This window comes from Notolepis coatsorum (genome assembly GCF_963971535.1).
Source record: "Notolepis coatsorum genome assembly, chromosome: 19".
In the NCBI taxonomy this organism is placed as follows: Eukaryota; Metazoa; Chordata; class Actinopteri; order Aulopiformes; family Paralepididae; genus Notolepis; species Notolepis coatsorum.
In genome coordinates this window covers 20,288,843-20,304,771 of record NC_140183.1, presented here as the reverse complement: position 1 = coordinate 20,304,771, position 15,929 = coordinate 20,288,843, and the positions used below count along the sequence as shown (strand labels likewise).

The following is a 15,929-nucleotide window of genomic DNA, read 5'->3' as shown; positions in this document are numbered from 1 at the left end:
GAAGAATACTACAGCAGACTACAGGACATCATTCAGAAATACCCAGAAAGAGACATCAACATCATAATGGGAGACTTCAATGCCAAGGTAGGAAGTGACAACAGAGGCTACGAGGAGACAATGGGAAAGCAAGGTATAGGAGAGATGAACGACAACGGGGAGAGATTCGCAAACCTATGCGCCACTAACAACCTGGTCATCGGCGGAAGCATTTTCCCCCACAAAAGGATACACAAAGCTACTTGGATCTCACCGGACCTCAACACCGAAAACCAGATAGACCATGTGTGCATCACTAAGAAGTTCAGGAGGTCCCTTCAAGATGTTTGTGTTAGGAGAGGAGCTGATGTTGCCTCAGACCACCACCTCCTGGTTGCCCGGCTGAAGCTGAAATTAAAGAAAAACTGGACAGGAGAGAAGAATCGGAGACAAACATTCAACACAGCACTTCTGAGAGACCCAACCAAGTTAGAAGAATACAAACTCACACTTAGGAACAAGTTTCAAGCCCTGCAAGAGTTGATTGAAGAAGAGGAGGAAAACATCGACAAGAAGTGGAAGTCTGTGAAGGAAGCAGTAAGTACAACGTGCAAAGAAGTACTGGGCCCGAAGAAACACAACCACAAGGAGTGGATATCAGCAGAGTCATTGAGGAAGATAGAGGAGAGGAAAGGGAAGAAGGCACTAATCAACAACAGTCGAACAAGAGCCGAAAAGGTCAAAGCACAAAACCAGTACACAGAAGCCACAAAAAGGGTTAAGAAAAGCATCAAGGCAGACAAGAAGGACTATATAGAGAGTCTTGCGGCAGAGGCTGAAGAAGCAGCTAGACATGGAAATTTGAAAGACTTATATAACACCACCAAGAAGCTGTCAGGAAAGTTTAGTAAACCAGAAAGACCAGTTAAGGACAAAGATGGACAGCCAATCATCGGAGAGGAAAGACAAAAGGAAAGATGGGTAGAACATTTTGAGGAACTGCTAAACAGACCAGCACCACAGGACCCACCAGACATCCACCAAGCTGACAGGGATCTGCTGATAGACTGCAGCGTGCCAACAAAAGAAGAGATCCGCAAAGCCATCAAGAAGCTGAGGAACGGCAAGACTGCAGGACCCGACGGTATTCCGGCAGAAGCACTGAAGGCCGATATAGAGACGATGGAAGAGATGCTCCATCCTCTCTTCAAGAAGATATGGGAAGAAGAACACATCCCATCAGAATGGAAGGAGGGCTACCTCGTCAAAATACCGAAGAAAGGAGATCTGAGCCAATGTGCAAACTACAGAGGGATCACATTACTCTCCATCCCAGGAAAAGTATTCAACAGGATTTTACTGGACCGGATGAAGGACGCAGTCGACCCACAGCTACGAGACCACCAGGCGGGCTTCCGCAAAAACAGATCCTGCACAGACCAGATTGCAACACTGCGGATAATACTGGAGCAGTCATTAGAGTGGAATTCACCCCTATTCATTAATTTCATTGACTATGAAAAGGCTTTCGACAGCATAAATAGAGAGACCCTCTGGAAGCTACTCAGACACTACGGAGTGCCAGAGAAGTACAGAAATATCATCAGGAACTCCTATGAGGGGATGACCTGCAGGGTAATTCATGGCGGTCAACCCACCGACGCCTTCCAGATAAAAACTGGAGTGAGACAGGGCTGTTTGTTGTCACCATTTCTGTTCCTGCTGGCAATAGACTGGGTCATGAAGCAATCCACGGCAGAGAAACGAAATGGCATACAATGGACATTATGGACGCAGTTAGAAGACCTCGACTTTGCAGATGACCTGGCCCTTCTCTCTCACACCCAGCAGCAGATGCAGGAAAAGACCAGTACCATCGCTGACAACTCTACTCGGCTTGGGCTTAACATCCACAGAGGGAAGAGCAAGGTCATGAGAATCAATTCTGACAACACATCACCCATCATTCTGGAAGGAGAAGCGTTGGAAGAGGTAGACAACTTCACCTACCTGGGCAGCATGGTTAACAAGCAAGGTGGAACAGATGCTGATGTGAGAGCCAGGATTGGCAAGGCCAGAGGAGCCTTTCTCCAACTAAAAAACATCTGGAGCTCAAGAGACATTTCCATCACAACCAAAATCAGGATATTTAACACCAACGTGAAGTCAGTCCTACTCTATGGCGCTGAGACCTGGAGGACCACTGTCACAACAACCAATAAATTACAAGTTTTCCTAAACACCTGTCTGCGCCGAATCCTCCAGATTCGCTGGCCTAACACCATCAGCAATAAAGACCTGTGGCAACGAACACAACAACAGCCAGCAGAGAAAGAGATTCTCCAACGGCGTTGGAGATGGATTGGCCATACACTCCGTAAACCATCCCTGAGCATCACAAGACAATCTCTCAGGTGGAACCCCCAAGGGAAAAGAAAGAGAGGCCGACCACGAAACACCTGGCGCAGAGACTTGGAAGACGATGCCAAGAAGATGGGACACACCTGGGGCCAGCTTGAGAGGTTGGCTCAGGATCGGGATGCTTGGAGAACCCTTGTTGACGGCCTATGCCCCAAACGGGGTAAAAGGCGTAAGTAAGTAAGTAAGTAAGAACAAACAGTACTGTGACTTGTTTTAACATGATGAATTATACTGACCAGAACAAACAGTACTGTGACTTGTTTTAACATGATGAATTATACTGACCAGAAGAAACAGTACTGTGACTTGTTTTAACATGATGAATTATACTGACCAGAACAAACAGTACTGTGACTTGTTTTAACATGATGAATTATACTGACCAGAAAAACACATTGAGTGCCACGCCCCTTCCGGGAAGTGCATCTGGCCTTGCCGCCCATTAACCCCATGTAAACGCTCACCTTGTTTGTAGAGCTAAACCTATATTTTATATTATAGCTATGGGTCTAATAACACTGTCGGTTGTCAGTGAGTTACTTCTGGTCAACGTGCAAAAAACTGATTATCTTTTCATCCATACATTTCCGTTTTATACCGTTTTGAATATGAATATAGTTTGGGTGCTTCTGAGTAATCCCAGGAAAAAGACGTGAAAATAGCGTTTTAGTGGAATCCACATTTTTCGCCTGATTATCGAATCTTCCTACGTTATTCGGCATTTCATATGAACGAGGGGTGGGGGCAGCCTCGTTGATGTATGATGGTGACCGCTTGGGTCGCCGGATTATTTAAACCCCACCCGCACGGCTCAGCTCAGGCCAGAAAACAAACCACATCGTTTCTAATGGGGTGCAATCGCTGCCACAAAGCGTTAGGGGGTGGTATTGACCGTCTGCAATCTCAGACACACTCAGAACAGTATGCACTAGGTGCCTCGATAAATTATGAATGGCAATAGCGAATAAAAGAAATACCGTGAGAAAAACGTAGATCTACGTTTCCGGCACTCAACCGTTGGGCCACAGAAACGTAGCTCTACGTGAACGGCACCCAATGTGTTAACATGATGAATTATACTGACCAGAACAAACAGCTCTGTGACTTGTTTTTAACACTTTGACTGCCACTCACGGCTAATCTCGGGTTTACGATAGTTACGTTGAAAGCCACTCACGAGATTTCTCGGATATTGCATCACGCAAGCCTACCCTAGCCTACCCAAGGGCCGCCGGCGATCAGATGTGAAAAAAGCGCCCCCTATCGTCTCCCAGATGACATCAGGGATTTTGGAATGGACTCAATGAAAATGGATGGGGGAAAAAAAATATTCCAGTCCACATTTTCCAGTCCACTGATGCAGCCGGGGTTACCAGAGTTCATTCTGGATCCTCTGAGCGCCGCGGATCATGAGTTCTACTGTATACACGTTAGATCTATACACTTACCGATTTTTTCGAATGGTGATCAGGAATTGGAATATACCAGTTGGATACCATCTGATGTCAGGTAAGGAATCTATGTTATCAGTGTTAGGATAATCAGACTCGTTTTGATGAAGATATAAGCTTTTTTCTGATATGTGCTCCAGCGGTTTCACTGTAAAATCCATGAGGAAATGAAAACGGCTATTATCAGCGCGCGCCTCGAATGTGCGTGCGTGCACGTATACTATTGATCATCTAGCGTTTATTTGAAAACGATTCATAAATAGGCCGACAAATATCAACGTTCTGGAATATTCCAGTAAAAGGCGATTATCACAGAATGGGCTGTTTTTTACCTCAAAACGGGTGCTTTTCAAAATGCTCTCAAACGGAAATGAAGAGATAAAAAACCAATCTGCCTTGACAGCACTGACTGGAAAATGATTCTTTGATAAACGACGGGCAGATTAGACACATAGCCATAATTTAAAACATAGATTAGGCGATATTAACGTTAACATTGGAGTGGATTTGGGCATTCAAGGGGGTAAAAAGGAAAACACGGACTGGCTCTCATGATGAATTATACTGACCAAAACAAACAGCTCTGTGACTTGTTTTAACATGATGAATAAAAAAGCACCAGTACTGTGGATTAAGCGCTACATCTCTGTATCTTCAGCACTGGATTAAGTGCTACATCTCTGTATCTTCAGCACTGTGGATTAAGCGCTACATCTCTGTATCTTCAGCACTGTGGATTAAGTGCTACATCTCTGTATCTTCAGCACTGTGGATTAAGCGCTACATCTCTGTATCTTCAGCACTGTGGATTAAGTGCTACATCTCTGTATCTTCAGCACTGTGGATTAAGTGCTACATCTCTGTATCTTCAGCACTGTGGATTAAGTGCTACATCTCTATATCTTCAGTAGGGATGTCCCGATCACGTTTTTTTTGTGCTCCCGATCCGATCCCGATCATGTGATTTTGAGTATCTACCGATACCGATCTTTCCCGATCCGATCCAAAAAAAAAAAAAAAATGTATTCAACAAACATGACCATGTTCAAATCTTAAACTCATACTGAGGCCTTAGTTTTGGTTTTAAATTGCATATCATCTTTAATTTATTTATTGTCACACAGAGCAGAAGAATTTTGCCAAAACAAACCAATAGTATCCAGCTGACCAGCCACACTCTCAGACCCAAACGCATTTCCTTTGATTTAATTATACATCAAATGATTTATGTCAAGGATTGCAATGCCTCGCTTGAATGAAGTTAACTTTTCACCTGGATAACGTCAACATTCAGGGTGAATGTAATGTGAGAAATTGGGATAAAAAAAATATATATATATATATATATATATATATATATATATATTAAAATTTGGGTCTGAGAGTGTGGCTGGTCTGCCGTTCTGCAGCTGGATACTATTAGTTACTACTAGTATCCAGCTGCAGAACGGCAGACCAGCCACACTATCAGACCCAAATTTTTATATATATATATATATATATATATATATATATATATATATATATATATATATATATATATATATATATATATATATATATATATTTATCCCAATTTCTCACATTACATTCACCCTGAATGTTGACGTTATCCAGGTGAAAAGTTAACTTCATTCAAGCGAGGCATTGCAATCCTTGACATAAATCATTTGATGTATAATTAAATCAAAGGAAATGCGTTTGGGTCTGAGAGTGTGGCTGGTCAGCTGGATACTATTGGTTTGTTTTGGCAAAATTCTTCTGCTCTGTGCGACAATAAATAAATGAATGATGATATGCAATTTAAAACCAAAACTAAGGCCTCAGTATGAGTTTAAGACGTGAACATGGTCATGTTTGTTGAAAAAAAATATATTAAATAAATAAATCTCGATTATTATAATTTTTTTTTGCCGACCCCGATCTTCGGAAAATCACGTGATCGGATCGGGACATCCCTAATCTTCAGCACTGTGGATTAAGCGCTACATCTCTGTATCTTCAGCATCAGTGAACCGTCATAGTGACCTCTGAACCCTGGCCCAATCACATCTAGGCATGACAGAACAAAAATCTACGTGTTCTTGACAACTCAATGCCTTTCAACACACTCCGGTGTGTGTGTGTGTGTGTGTGTGCCTGCGTGCGAGCGTGTGCATGCGAGCGTATGTGTGTGCCTGCGTATGTGTGCGTGCGTGTGTGTGTGTGACAGTCACCTGCCGCTGGACGAGGTCCTCTGAGACGTTGTGTCCTGTGATGACCGGCTGCATCACTCCCAGGATGAGCATCATGCGGCTCAGACCAGTGGCTGCTGACAACTGCCTGGTCTGAAGAGAAGGTACCAGCTTACTGTACCTGCACACACACACACACACACACACACACACACACACACACACACACACACACACACACACACACACACACACACACACACACACACACACACACACACACACACACACACACACACACACACACACACACACACACACACACACACACACACACACACACACACACACACACACACACACACACACGCACGCACACACACACACGTTTACTTTTACTCATAGTATATATTCAGATTACCCTTTTTTTTTGATTGCCTATATTCATTGTACCATAATTGTATTATAACCGATAGGGCATACAGTACATTTATTTACACTGTTTATTTTTCTGTTGTTTTTATATTCAGAGTAAATTATATGGTTTACACACTGTTTATTTTTTTTCTATTACCCTGAACCATACCTGTACACCCCCCCCCCCCCCCCCCCCTCCCCCATACTGCTATGACGCCTGAATTTCCCCAAGGGGATCAATAAAGAATATCTTATCTCATCTTACACAAACAAGCTTGTGTCTTTAAAGGGTGGTACTGTATCAGTGAGATATGTTGATTGTTTGTTTGGAGTGAGAACCATGTAGTTAAACCATGTAGTTAAACCACGTTCAATTTCATGGAATAAGCCTCTAATTGGTTGAGTCTAAACGGTCGTCACATTACGAAAAACATTTAGACTCAACCATTAAAGTCTACATGGTTCTCTTTTCAAACAATCAAATATATTACTGACCTTTAAGAGGACAGTTTAAACATCTATTTGTAAATATGTCATGAGCCTGACTGAAGATCTATCGCTGGCAATTCTGCAGGCTCCACGACAGCTGGTCAATAAATCACTTGATGGGGGGAAAAAAGACTTCATTATTGAGAGGTTAGACAACGGCTGGTGTAGGACCAGTCAGTCAGTCACTATATACACATCACCACATACAGCAGTCATACTGCTGAACCATGACCGGCATATTACCTGCTCCGTCAAATCTCTCATTACAAAAAGACAGGATTTGAATATTTCTTAGTTATGATGTATTCGGGTTGCATACTGAACGAGGCTGTGAGAACACCGCTTCCCACTCTTGGTCTGGAAGGTGATTCGTTGGAGAAACAGAGAGAGAACTATGTCCATGGTTCCTGCAGGTTTCAACAAGTTAAAATTAAGACTTTTTAAGACTACTTTGATTCAAATTTTGATTTCAAGGCCATCCTGGCCAAAAAAATTCAAATAAGTAATTCCATATGAATTGTTAGAGGGGACTGATATGCTATTACCATACTGCTTACTCTGCAGCGCGGACATTCCCGAAACCTATTTAAACAAGATACAGAGACGTTATCGCAACATAGAAGTAACTTAATCCAATACGTTTTTAAGAAATCAAAATCATATTTAAGAAATGTTTAAGAAATTTTGAGGCCTAAAATTCAGATTATTAAATGTAAGACTTATTAAGACCCTGAATATCTGTTCAGGGTCTCATCATAAAGATGAAACTATTTATAGCATCACATGGTTATATGGTGGCTTTTAGGCGAATAGGCTCTACTCTTAGGCTGAGGTTACACCTTTCGTATCATCTTCGTATTGTTTTCTTATACGCATCGCCGCGTATCGCCGCGACGTCATGCGCCTCGAGTCACACTTTCGTTTTTTTTCCGTTTTGTCACCAGAGCACACTGATGTAGTACACTGCCAAAGCAGTAGGTGGCAGTAGGTGGCAAACATGAAGGCAATTTCAACCAATCAGAACGAATGTGCCAATACACTTCCTGGAAGCTCCAGCAAAGAAAATGTAAATAAGGCAGGCGCCTATGCCGCGCCACCATCTTGCTCAATGCAGCAATTCTTTTTTCAGCAAAGCCTAATAAAAGTGCAATAAACAAAACGGATACATTCACTGTGTGTTCTGCCTGTCATTTGTTGATGAAACAAAACTAACATCAACACAAGTGACCACCAAGAGCGGATAGTTTAGGCTAAAAAACGATCGGACGCATTGTAGCATTGTTAGCTGCATGCTAACGTCAATGGAGTATTGTGGCTAGAAGCTACCGTTAGCTCACGCTACTTAGCCAGCATCAAAACTGATGATATCGCGAGCTGAGCTATCAGTAGTTAGATAACATTAGAGACAACGCTGTGTGTATTAAACAAAGGTGAATAGATGACTGGGCCATTTTGTTTAATGCTTCTTAAGTTGAAAGAGGAACTCTGAGCTAACAGGGTCTGAATCCTGATAGCTCACGTTAGCCAGCTGCTCATGCCATCGGTAATGCTAGCAGAATGAATGGATGTAAACTTTATTTAACATATTGCATATGGGTACAATACAATACGGCTCAATACAAACAATTGTTAAGGGAATGCAGACTGTTGTAGCTTGGACTGGGGTCCTTATAACAATAACTTGACAACACATGGTAGCTGAAGCTATTTGGGACACGGAGCTCTGTCCCAAACACACACACACACACACTCTGCTGTCACCGGAAGGGCACGCAGATGGTATCTACTGCGCATGGGCGTTTTCGCAACAACGGCTAGCGTGCTGACTACACGCTGTTTGTCGACTCGTTTTTTTGCGTATCTCCAAACGCAAACACAATTTTGCGTTTCAGCCGTATCCACAAAAAAACGCCAAAATACGCGTTTCTGTGTAGATAGGACATCATACGTCGTCAAAAACGTATAAAAAAACGCCAGGAATACACTAGTCTAACCTCTGCCTTAGGCTGCTCCCAGCATGAGTCCATGCAAGCTGCTATACATTCAAATATATATTCCTGATTACTGACAACTTAAAGCATTTACTGTGTCTAAATACGTGTTTTATGTGTTTCTCAGATCAGCTGGTAGCTGCTTAATAACAATAAAAATAATAATAATAAATAATAATAAATTGTATTTATAGAGCACACTTTAAAATACAATGTAACCTCAAGGTGCTTTAACATGACATACTAAAGAAAATCAAAAAGCAGATAAATGAAAACAATAGAATGGCCAAGGAAAGCCCATACACTGTAAGTAGAACACACCAGGACCCTAGAGAGAAACACGGTGGAAGAGATGTCTTCAGTGTCTTCCGTTTGGATTTAAAAACAGTAATGGAGGCAGTCAGGTGGCGTAGCGGAGATTGCGCTCGTCACCAACGCCGGAGACGCTGGATTCGCCTGTTCGAATCCAGCTCCCGGCGTGTCACCAGCTTGGCTGGCCGTTCACACTAATACAATTGGCAGTATTAGAGGGTGGGAAAGCTGGCGGGGTGGGTCCGGGTCGTTGTAAACAGCGACTCCTACAGTTCGGTCGGGGCGCCTGCTCAGCGTGGATAGGATCTAAGGGGGGTAGTGTGGTCCTTCCACACGTTACACCCTCTCAGTGAGAGTCCGCGCTGCCAGGTGAAACGAAGCGGTTGATTGGCTGGACGTGTGTCGGAGGAAGCACGTGATAGCCTCCACTCTCCCAGACCGACTGTGGGGGGTAAGTGCGCAGCGACCAGGAAGGGGATTGGGAATTGGCATAACAACTAACATTGGGATGGGAGAAAATCGGAGGAAAAAGGGAAGAAGAAAAAAAAAAAAAAAAAAAACAGTAATGGAGTCTGGGGCCCTAATTGTTTCTGGGAGCTGATTCCACGGTTGTGGGTCCAGTGCTGTCTGGGGCACCGTGAGGAGGTCTGAGAAGAGGGTCCAGGATGAGGTCTGTGCAGAGGGTCCAGGGTGAGGTCTGAGCAGAGGGTCCGGGATGAGGTCTGAGCAGAGGGTCCAGGGTGAGGTCTGGGGCACAGTGAGGAGGTCTGTGCAGAGGGTCCAGGATGAGGTCTGAGCAGAGGGTCCAGGATGAGGTCTGAGCAGAGGGTCCAGGATGAGGTCTGAGCAGAGGGTCCAGGATGAGGTCTGAGCAGAGGGTCCAGGGTGAGGTCTGAGCAGAGGGTCCAGGGTGAGGTCTGAGCAGAGGGTCCAGGGTGAGGTCTGAGCAGAGGGTCCAGGGTGAGGTCTGAGCAGAGGGTCCAGGGTGAGGTCTGAGCAGAGGGTCCAGGATGAGGTCTGGGGCACAGTGAGGAGGTCTGAGCAGAGGGTCCAGGATGAGGTCTGAGCAGAGGGTCCAGGATGAGGTCTGAGCAGAGGGTCCAGGGTGAGGTCTGAGCAGAGGGTCCAGGGTGAGGTCTGAGCAGAGGGTCCAGGGTGAGGTCTGAGCAGAGGGTCCAGGGTGAGGTCTGAGCAGAGGGTCCAGGGTGAGGTCTGAGCAGAGGGTCCAGGGTGAGGTCTGAGCAGAGGGTCCAGGGTGAGGTCTGAGCAGAGGGTCCAGGATGAGGTCTGGGGCACAGTGAGGAGGTCTGAGCAGAGGGTCCAGGATGAGGTCTGAGCAGAGGGTCCAGGATGAGGTCTGGGGCACAGTGAGGAGGTCTGAGCAGAGGGTCCAGGATGAGGTCTGGGGCACAGTGAGGAGGTCTGAGCAGAGGGTCCAGGATGAGGTCTGGGGCACAGTGAGGAGGTCTGAGCAGAGGGTCCAGGATGAGGTCTGAGCAGAGGGTCCAGGGTGAGGTCTGAGCAGAGGGTCCGGGATGAGGTCTGAGCAGAGGGTCCGGGATGAGGTCTGAGCAGAGGGTCCAGGATGAGGTCTGAGCAGAGGGTCCAGGATGAGGTCTGAGCAGAGGGTCCAGGATGAGGTCTGAGCAGAGGGTCCAGGGTGAGGTCTGAGCAGAGGGTCCGGGATGAGGTCTGAGCAGAGGGTCCAGGATGAGGTCTGAGCAGAGGGTCCAGGATGAGGTCTGAGCAGAGGGTCCAGGATGAGGTCTGAGCAGAGGGTCCAGGATGAGGTCTGAGCAGAGGGTCCAGGATGAGGTCTGAGCAGAGGGTCCAGGGTGAGGTCTGAGCAGAGGGTCCAGGATGAGGTCTGAGCAGAGGGTCCAGGATGAGGTCTGAGCAGAGGGTCCAGGGTGAGGTCTGGGGCACAGTGAGGAGGTCTGAGCAGAGGGTCCAGGGTGAGGTCTGGGGCACAGTGAGGAGGTCTGAGCAGAGGGTCCAGGATGAGGTCTGGGGCACAGTGAGGAGGTCTGAGCAGAGGGTCCAGGATGAGGTCTGGGGCACAGTGAGGAGGTCTGAGCAGAGGGTCCAGGATGGCCTTAAATACCAACAGCAGTGTCTTGAAAGTGATAGGCTGGTTTATTGGAAGCCAGTGAAGGGAGCAGAGAAACTGTGACCTAGCTGCTATATCTGGCCTGAGCTGAACACAAAACTCCATATGACATTAAAGAGTCTAAGCTACATATTCCCCATGAATATTCCCCCTCCTCAAGACGCTTTCAAGCCAAACTCAAAACTTTCTCTTGATGACATTTGACTGGAGAATGAGATTTTTTTTTTTTTTTTGGCAGATGAGGAGAGGGGGGATTTTGTAACTAAGGAGGCCCAATCGGTCTCAGCTCACTGGTGCTGTGAATTGGCTGGTCTCAAGCCTGTGGAGCCCAATCAATAGTGTCGCCCGTCTGCTGCCGTCGCTGGGGCCCGGCCCAGAGTACAGCCAACCACACTGCAGATCAGCCCCCAGCCCGGCCCAGCGTACAGCCAACCACACTGCAGATCAGCCCCCAGCCCGGCACCAGCGTACAGCCAACCACACTGCAGATCAGCCCCCAGCCCGGCCCAGAGTACAGCCAACCACACTGCAGATCAGCCCCCAGCCCGGCCCAGCGTACAGCCAACCACACTGCAGATCAGCCCCCAGCCCGGCCCAGCGTACAGCCAACCACACTGCAGATCAGCCCCCAGCCCGGCCCAGCGTACAGCCAACCACACTGCAGATCAGCCCCCAGCCCGGCCCAGAGTACAGCCAACCACACTGCAGATCAGCCCCCAGCCCGGCCCAGAGTACAGCCAACCACACTGCAGATCAGCCCCCAGCCCGGCCCAGCGTACAGCCAACCACACTGCAGATCAGCCCCCAGCCCGGCCCAGCGTACAGCCAACCACACTGCAGACTCCTGTACCTTCACACCTTGTCTCAGTCTACTTTGGTAGTGCAGCAGTGAAAGGGTTAATGGACCTCTCAGCACTAAGGATCTATAGCATAACCCCTGAACCCAGTCAGATCTGGTTTTTACCCAGAAAAGTGCTATACAAGTTTGATGTATTATTATTATTATTATTATTATTATTATTATTATTATTATTATTATTATTATTATTATTATTATTATTATTGTTATTGTTATTATTATTATACAAGTTTGATGTATTATTATTATTATTATTATTATTATTATTATTATTATTTCATTGCTAAATCCAGACATTAAAGACCACCGTCAACGACCGCCTCCACTACCTAATGTTACACCCACGTCCTGGGACGTGCCACCAATTACAAGGAGTCTTCTACTATTGCTGTGCGCTCCATTTGTAATTAACTTGACAACCAAAAATATACTGTCCTCAGTCCTCTCTTCAGCACTATAACCACACCTGATGTTATACTGTCCCCAGTCCTCTCTTCAGCACTATAACCACACCTGATGTTATACTCGGTCCTCTCTTCAGCACTATAACCACACCTGATGTTATACTGTCAGTCCTCTCTTCAGCACTATAACCACACCTGATGTTATACTCTCAGTCCTCTCTTCAGCACTATAACCACACCTGATGTTATACTGTCCTCAGTCCTCTCTTCAGCACTATAACCACACCTGATGTTATACTGTCCTCAGTCCTCTCTTCAGCACTATAACCACACCTGATGTTATACTGTCCTCAGTCCTCTCTTCAGCACTATAACCACACCTGATGTTATACTGTCCTCAGTCCTCTCTTCAGCACTATAACCACACCTGATGTTATACTGTCAGTCCTCTCTTCAGCACTATAACCACCTGATGTTATACTCTCAGTCCTCTCTTCAGCACTATAACCACACCTGATGTTATACTGTCCTCAGTCCTCTCTTCAGCACTATAACCACACCTGATGTTATACTCTCAGTCCTCTCTTCAGCACTATAACCACACCTGATGTTATACTCTCAGTCCTCTCTTCAGCACTATAACCACCTGATGTTATACTCTGTCCTCTCTTCAGCACTATAACCACACCTGATGTTATACTGTCCTCAGTCCTCTCTTCAGCACTATAACACACCTGATGTTATACTGTCCCCAGTCCTCTCTTCAGCACTATAACCACACCTGATGTTATACTGTCCTCAGTCCTCTCTTCAGCACTATAACCACACCTGATGTTATACTGTCCCCAGTCCTCTCTTCAGCACTATAACCACACCTGATGTTATACTCTCCTCAGTCCTCTCTTCAGCACTATAACCACACCTGATGTTATACTGTCCTCAGTCCTCTCTTCAGCACTATAACCACACCTGATGTTATACTGTCCTCAGTCCTCTCTTCAGCACTATAACCACCTGATGTTATACTCTGTCCTCTCTTCAGCACTATAACCACCTGATGTTATACTCTCAGTCCTCTCTTCAGCACTATAACCACACCTGATGTTATACTCTCAGTCCTCTCTTCAGCACTATAACCACACCTGATGTTATACTGTCCTCAGTCCTCTCTTCAGCACTATAACCACACCTGATGTTATACTCTCAGTCCTCTCTTCAGCACTATAACCACACCTGATGTTATACTGTCCTCAGTCCTCTCTTCAGCACTATAACCACACCTGATGTTATACTCTCAGTCCTCTCTTCAGCACTATAACCACACCTGATGTTATACTGTCCTCAGTCCTCTCTTCAGCACTATAACCACACCTGATGTTATACTCTCAGTCCTCTCTTCAGCACTATAACCACACCTGATGTTATACTGTCCTCAGTCCTCTCTTCAGCACTATAACCACACCTGATGTTATACTCTCAGTCCTCTCTTCAGCACTATAACCACCTGATGTTATACTCAGTCCTCTCTTCAGCACTATAACCACCTGATGTTATACTCTGTCCTCTCTTCAGCACTATAACCACCTGATGTTATACTCTCAGTCCTCTCTTCAGCACTATAACCACCTGATGTTATACTCTGTCCTCTCTTCAGCACTATAACCACACCTGATGTTATCTACTCCTGGATCAGCTTAGCTGAGCTACAAGAAAGCCAGAAGGAGATCCATTAAAACGTCAGCCGGGATACTTTGGTACAAAGACTTAAATGTAGGAAATGAGCTCTCCTTCTCTGTTCCGTTACTCCGGAACTCCCCCAAAAACAAACTAAAAACTCTCCGGTATTCCGAGACCCCAAACACCAACCCCCTGAGCAGCTTTCTTAAAGAGCTGTATGTCTACAGTACCGTGACACTGCACACGGTTGTACAGATGTAGTCGTAAATATTATACCCGTAAACTCGGAGCTCATTCAACAATAGGCGCTCGGGGTTCTGAGCCGCGTTCCTCACTCTTATCCAGACGACATCATAAACGCAACCATTTGCATGATGTGTCAAATAACTCCTGCTTGGCATGTCGACGACACGGCACACTAGCTGCCTGTAGAGCCTGTAGAGCCGCTGCTGAAACATCAAGCTCCACTCGGGGAGGGGAAGAAAAGCAACTGATTGAAATACTGATTGGTCGGATAAGGACGACAGAAACATCTGTAAATGGCTGTCGGGGAGCGCGGTATAAACTGAGAGAGAGGGAGAGAGAGAGAGAGAGAGAGAGAGAGAGAGAAGAGAGAGAGAGAGAGAGAGAGAGAGAGAGAGAGAGATAGAGAGAGGTAGAGAGAGAGAGAGATGTAGAGAGAGGTAGAGAGAGAGAGATGTAGAGAGAGAGAGAGAGGTAGAGAGAGAGAGAGAGAGAGGTAGAGAGAGGAGAGAGGTAGAGAGAGAGAGAGAGAGAGAGAGAGAGAGGTAGAGAGAGAGAGAGGTAGAGAGAGAGAGAGAGAGAGGAGAGAGAGAGAGAGAGAGAGAGAGAGAGAGAGAGAGAGAGAGAGAGAGAGAGAGAGAGAGAGAGAGAGGCTGACTGTTCTACTTTCCAACCTTGCGACAGTCAGAGGGGAAACTTTTTCAAATCAGAGCCTCCAAAGAGTGACATTTTGACATTCTCATCTTCCTTTTGCCAACGCTTGCCAACCCTGAAGTCATTCCCTCCACAATTTAGACCCGACTCTCCGCTCCGGCCTCTTTAGGGACTTTTCAGTCTCCTCACATTTTCCACCTGTCACCACCCTCTCTCCCTCCATTCCTCCCCCCAAAAAAGAAAGAAAACCCCTCTCTCTCTCTCTCTCTCTCTCTTTCTCTCCCTCTCTCTGACTCTATCGGGCCCCCAGTTTGAATCTGGTCAAATCATCCGCGGGTCTGTCTGGCATGAACATTATTTCAAGGATTCTCCAGCCACCTGTCCCCGTTCCCTGCTCTCTCTCTCTTTTTTTCCATTTTTAATTCTGCCCCGGAGTGAGGATTATGCGAAGCAAGGCATGCGTGTCAAAGGAAATTTAGTGGGTAAAGACAGCCAAGATTGGCGGGATGAATTAACCAGATAACGCGAGGAAGACGAAGTGGAGGGAACCATGTAGAGCAAGACGCCTCACCGATGTTGGTCATTTCTCTCTCTCTCTCTCTCTCTCTCTCTCTCTCTCTCTCTCTCTCTCTCTCTCTCTCTCTCTCTCTCTCTCTCTCCCTCTCTCCCTCTCTCTACCTCTCTCTACCTCTCTCTCTCTCTCTCTCTCTCTCTCTACCTCTCTCTCCCTGCAGAGCGGCGAGGCACA

General features: G+C 46.0%; 1 protein-coding gene across 1 annotated transcript in view; it reads right to left on the bottom strand.

The window, feature by feature from the left end:
- LOC311245798 (uncharacterized protein) overlaps window positions 1-15,929 on the bottom strand; it is an 81,968-nt gene that overhangs the window by 14,603 nt on the left and 51,436 nt on the right. Inside the window, exon 8 of the mRNA XM_084335786.1 lies at window positions 6,068-6,206. Coding sequence (XP_084191912.1) covers window positions 6,068-6,206 — 139 coding nt within the window. The remainder of the gene's footprint in view (window positions 1-6,067; window positions 6,207-15,929) is intronic.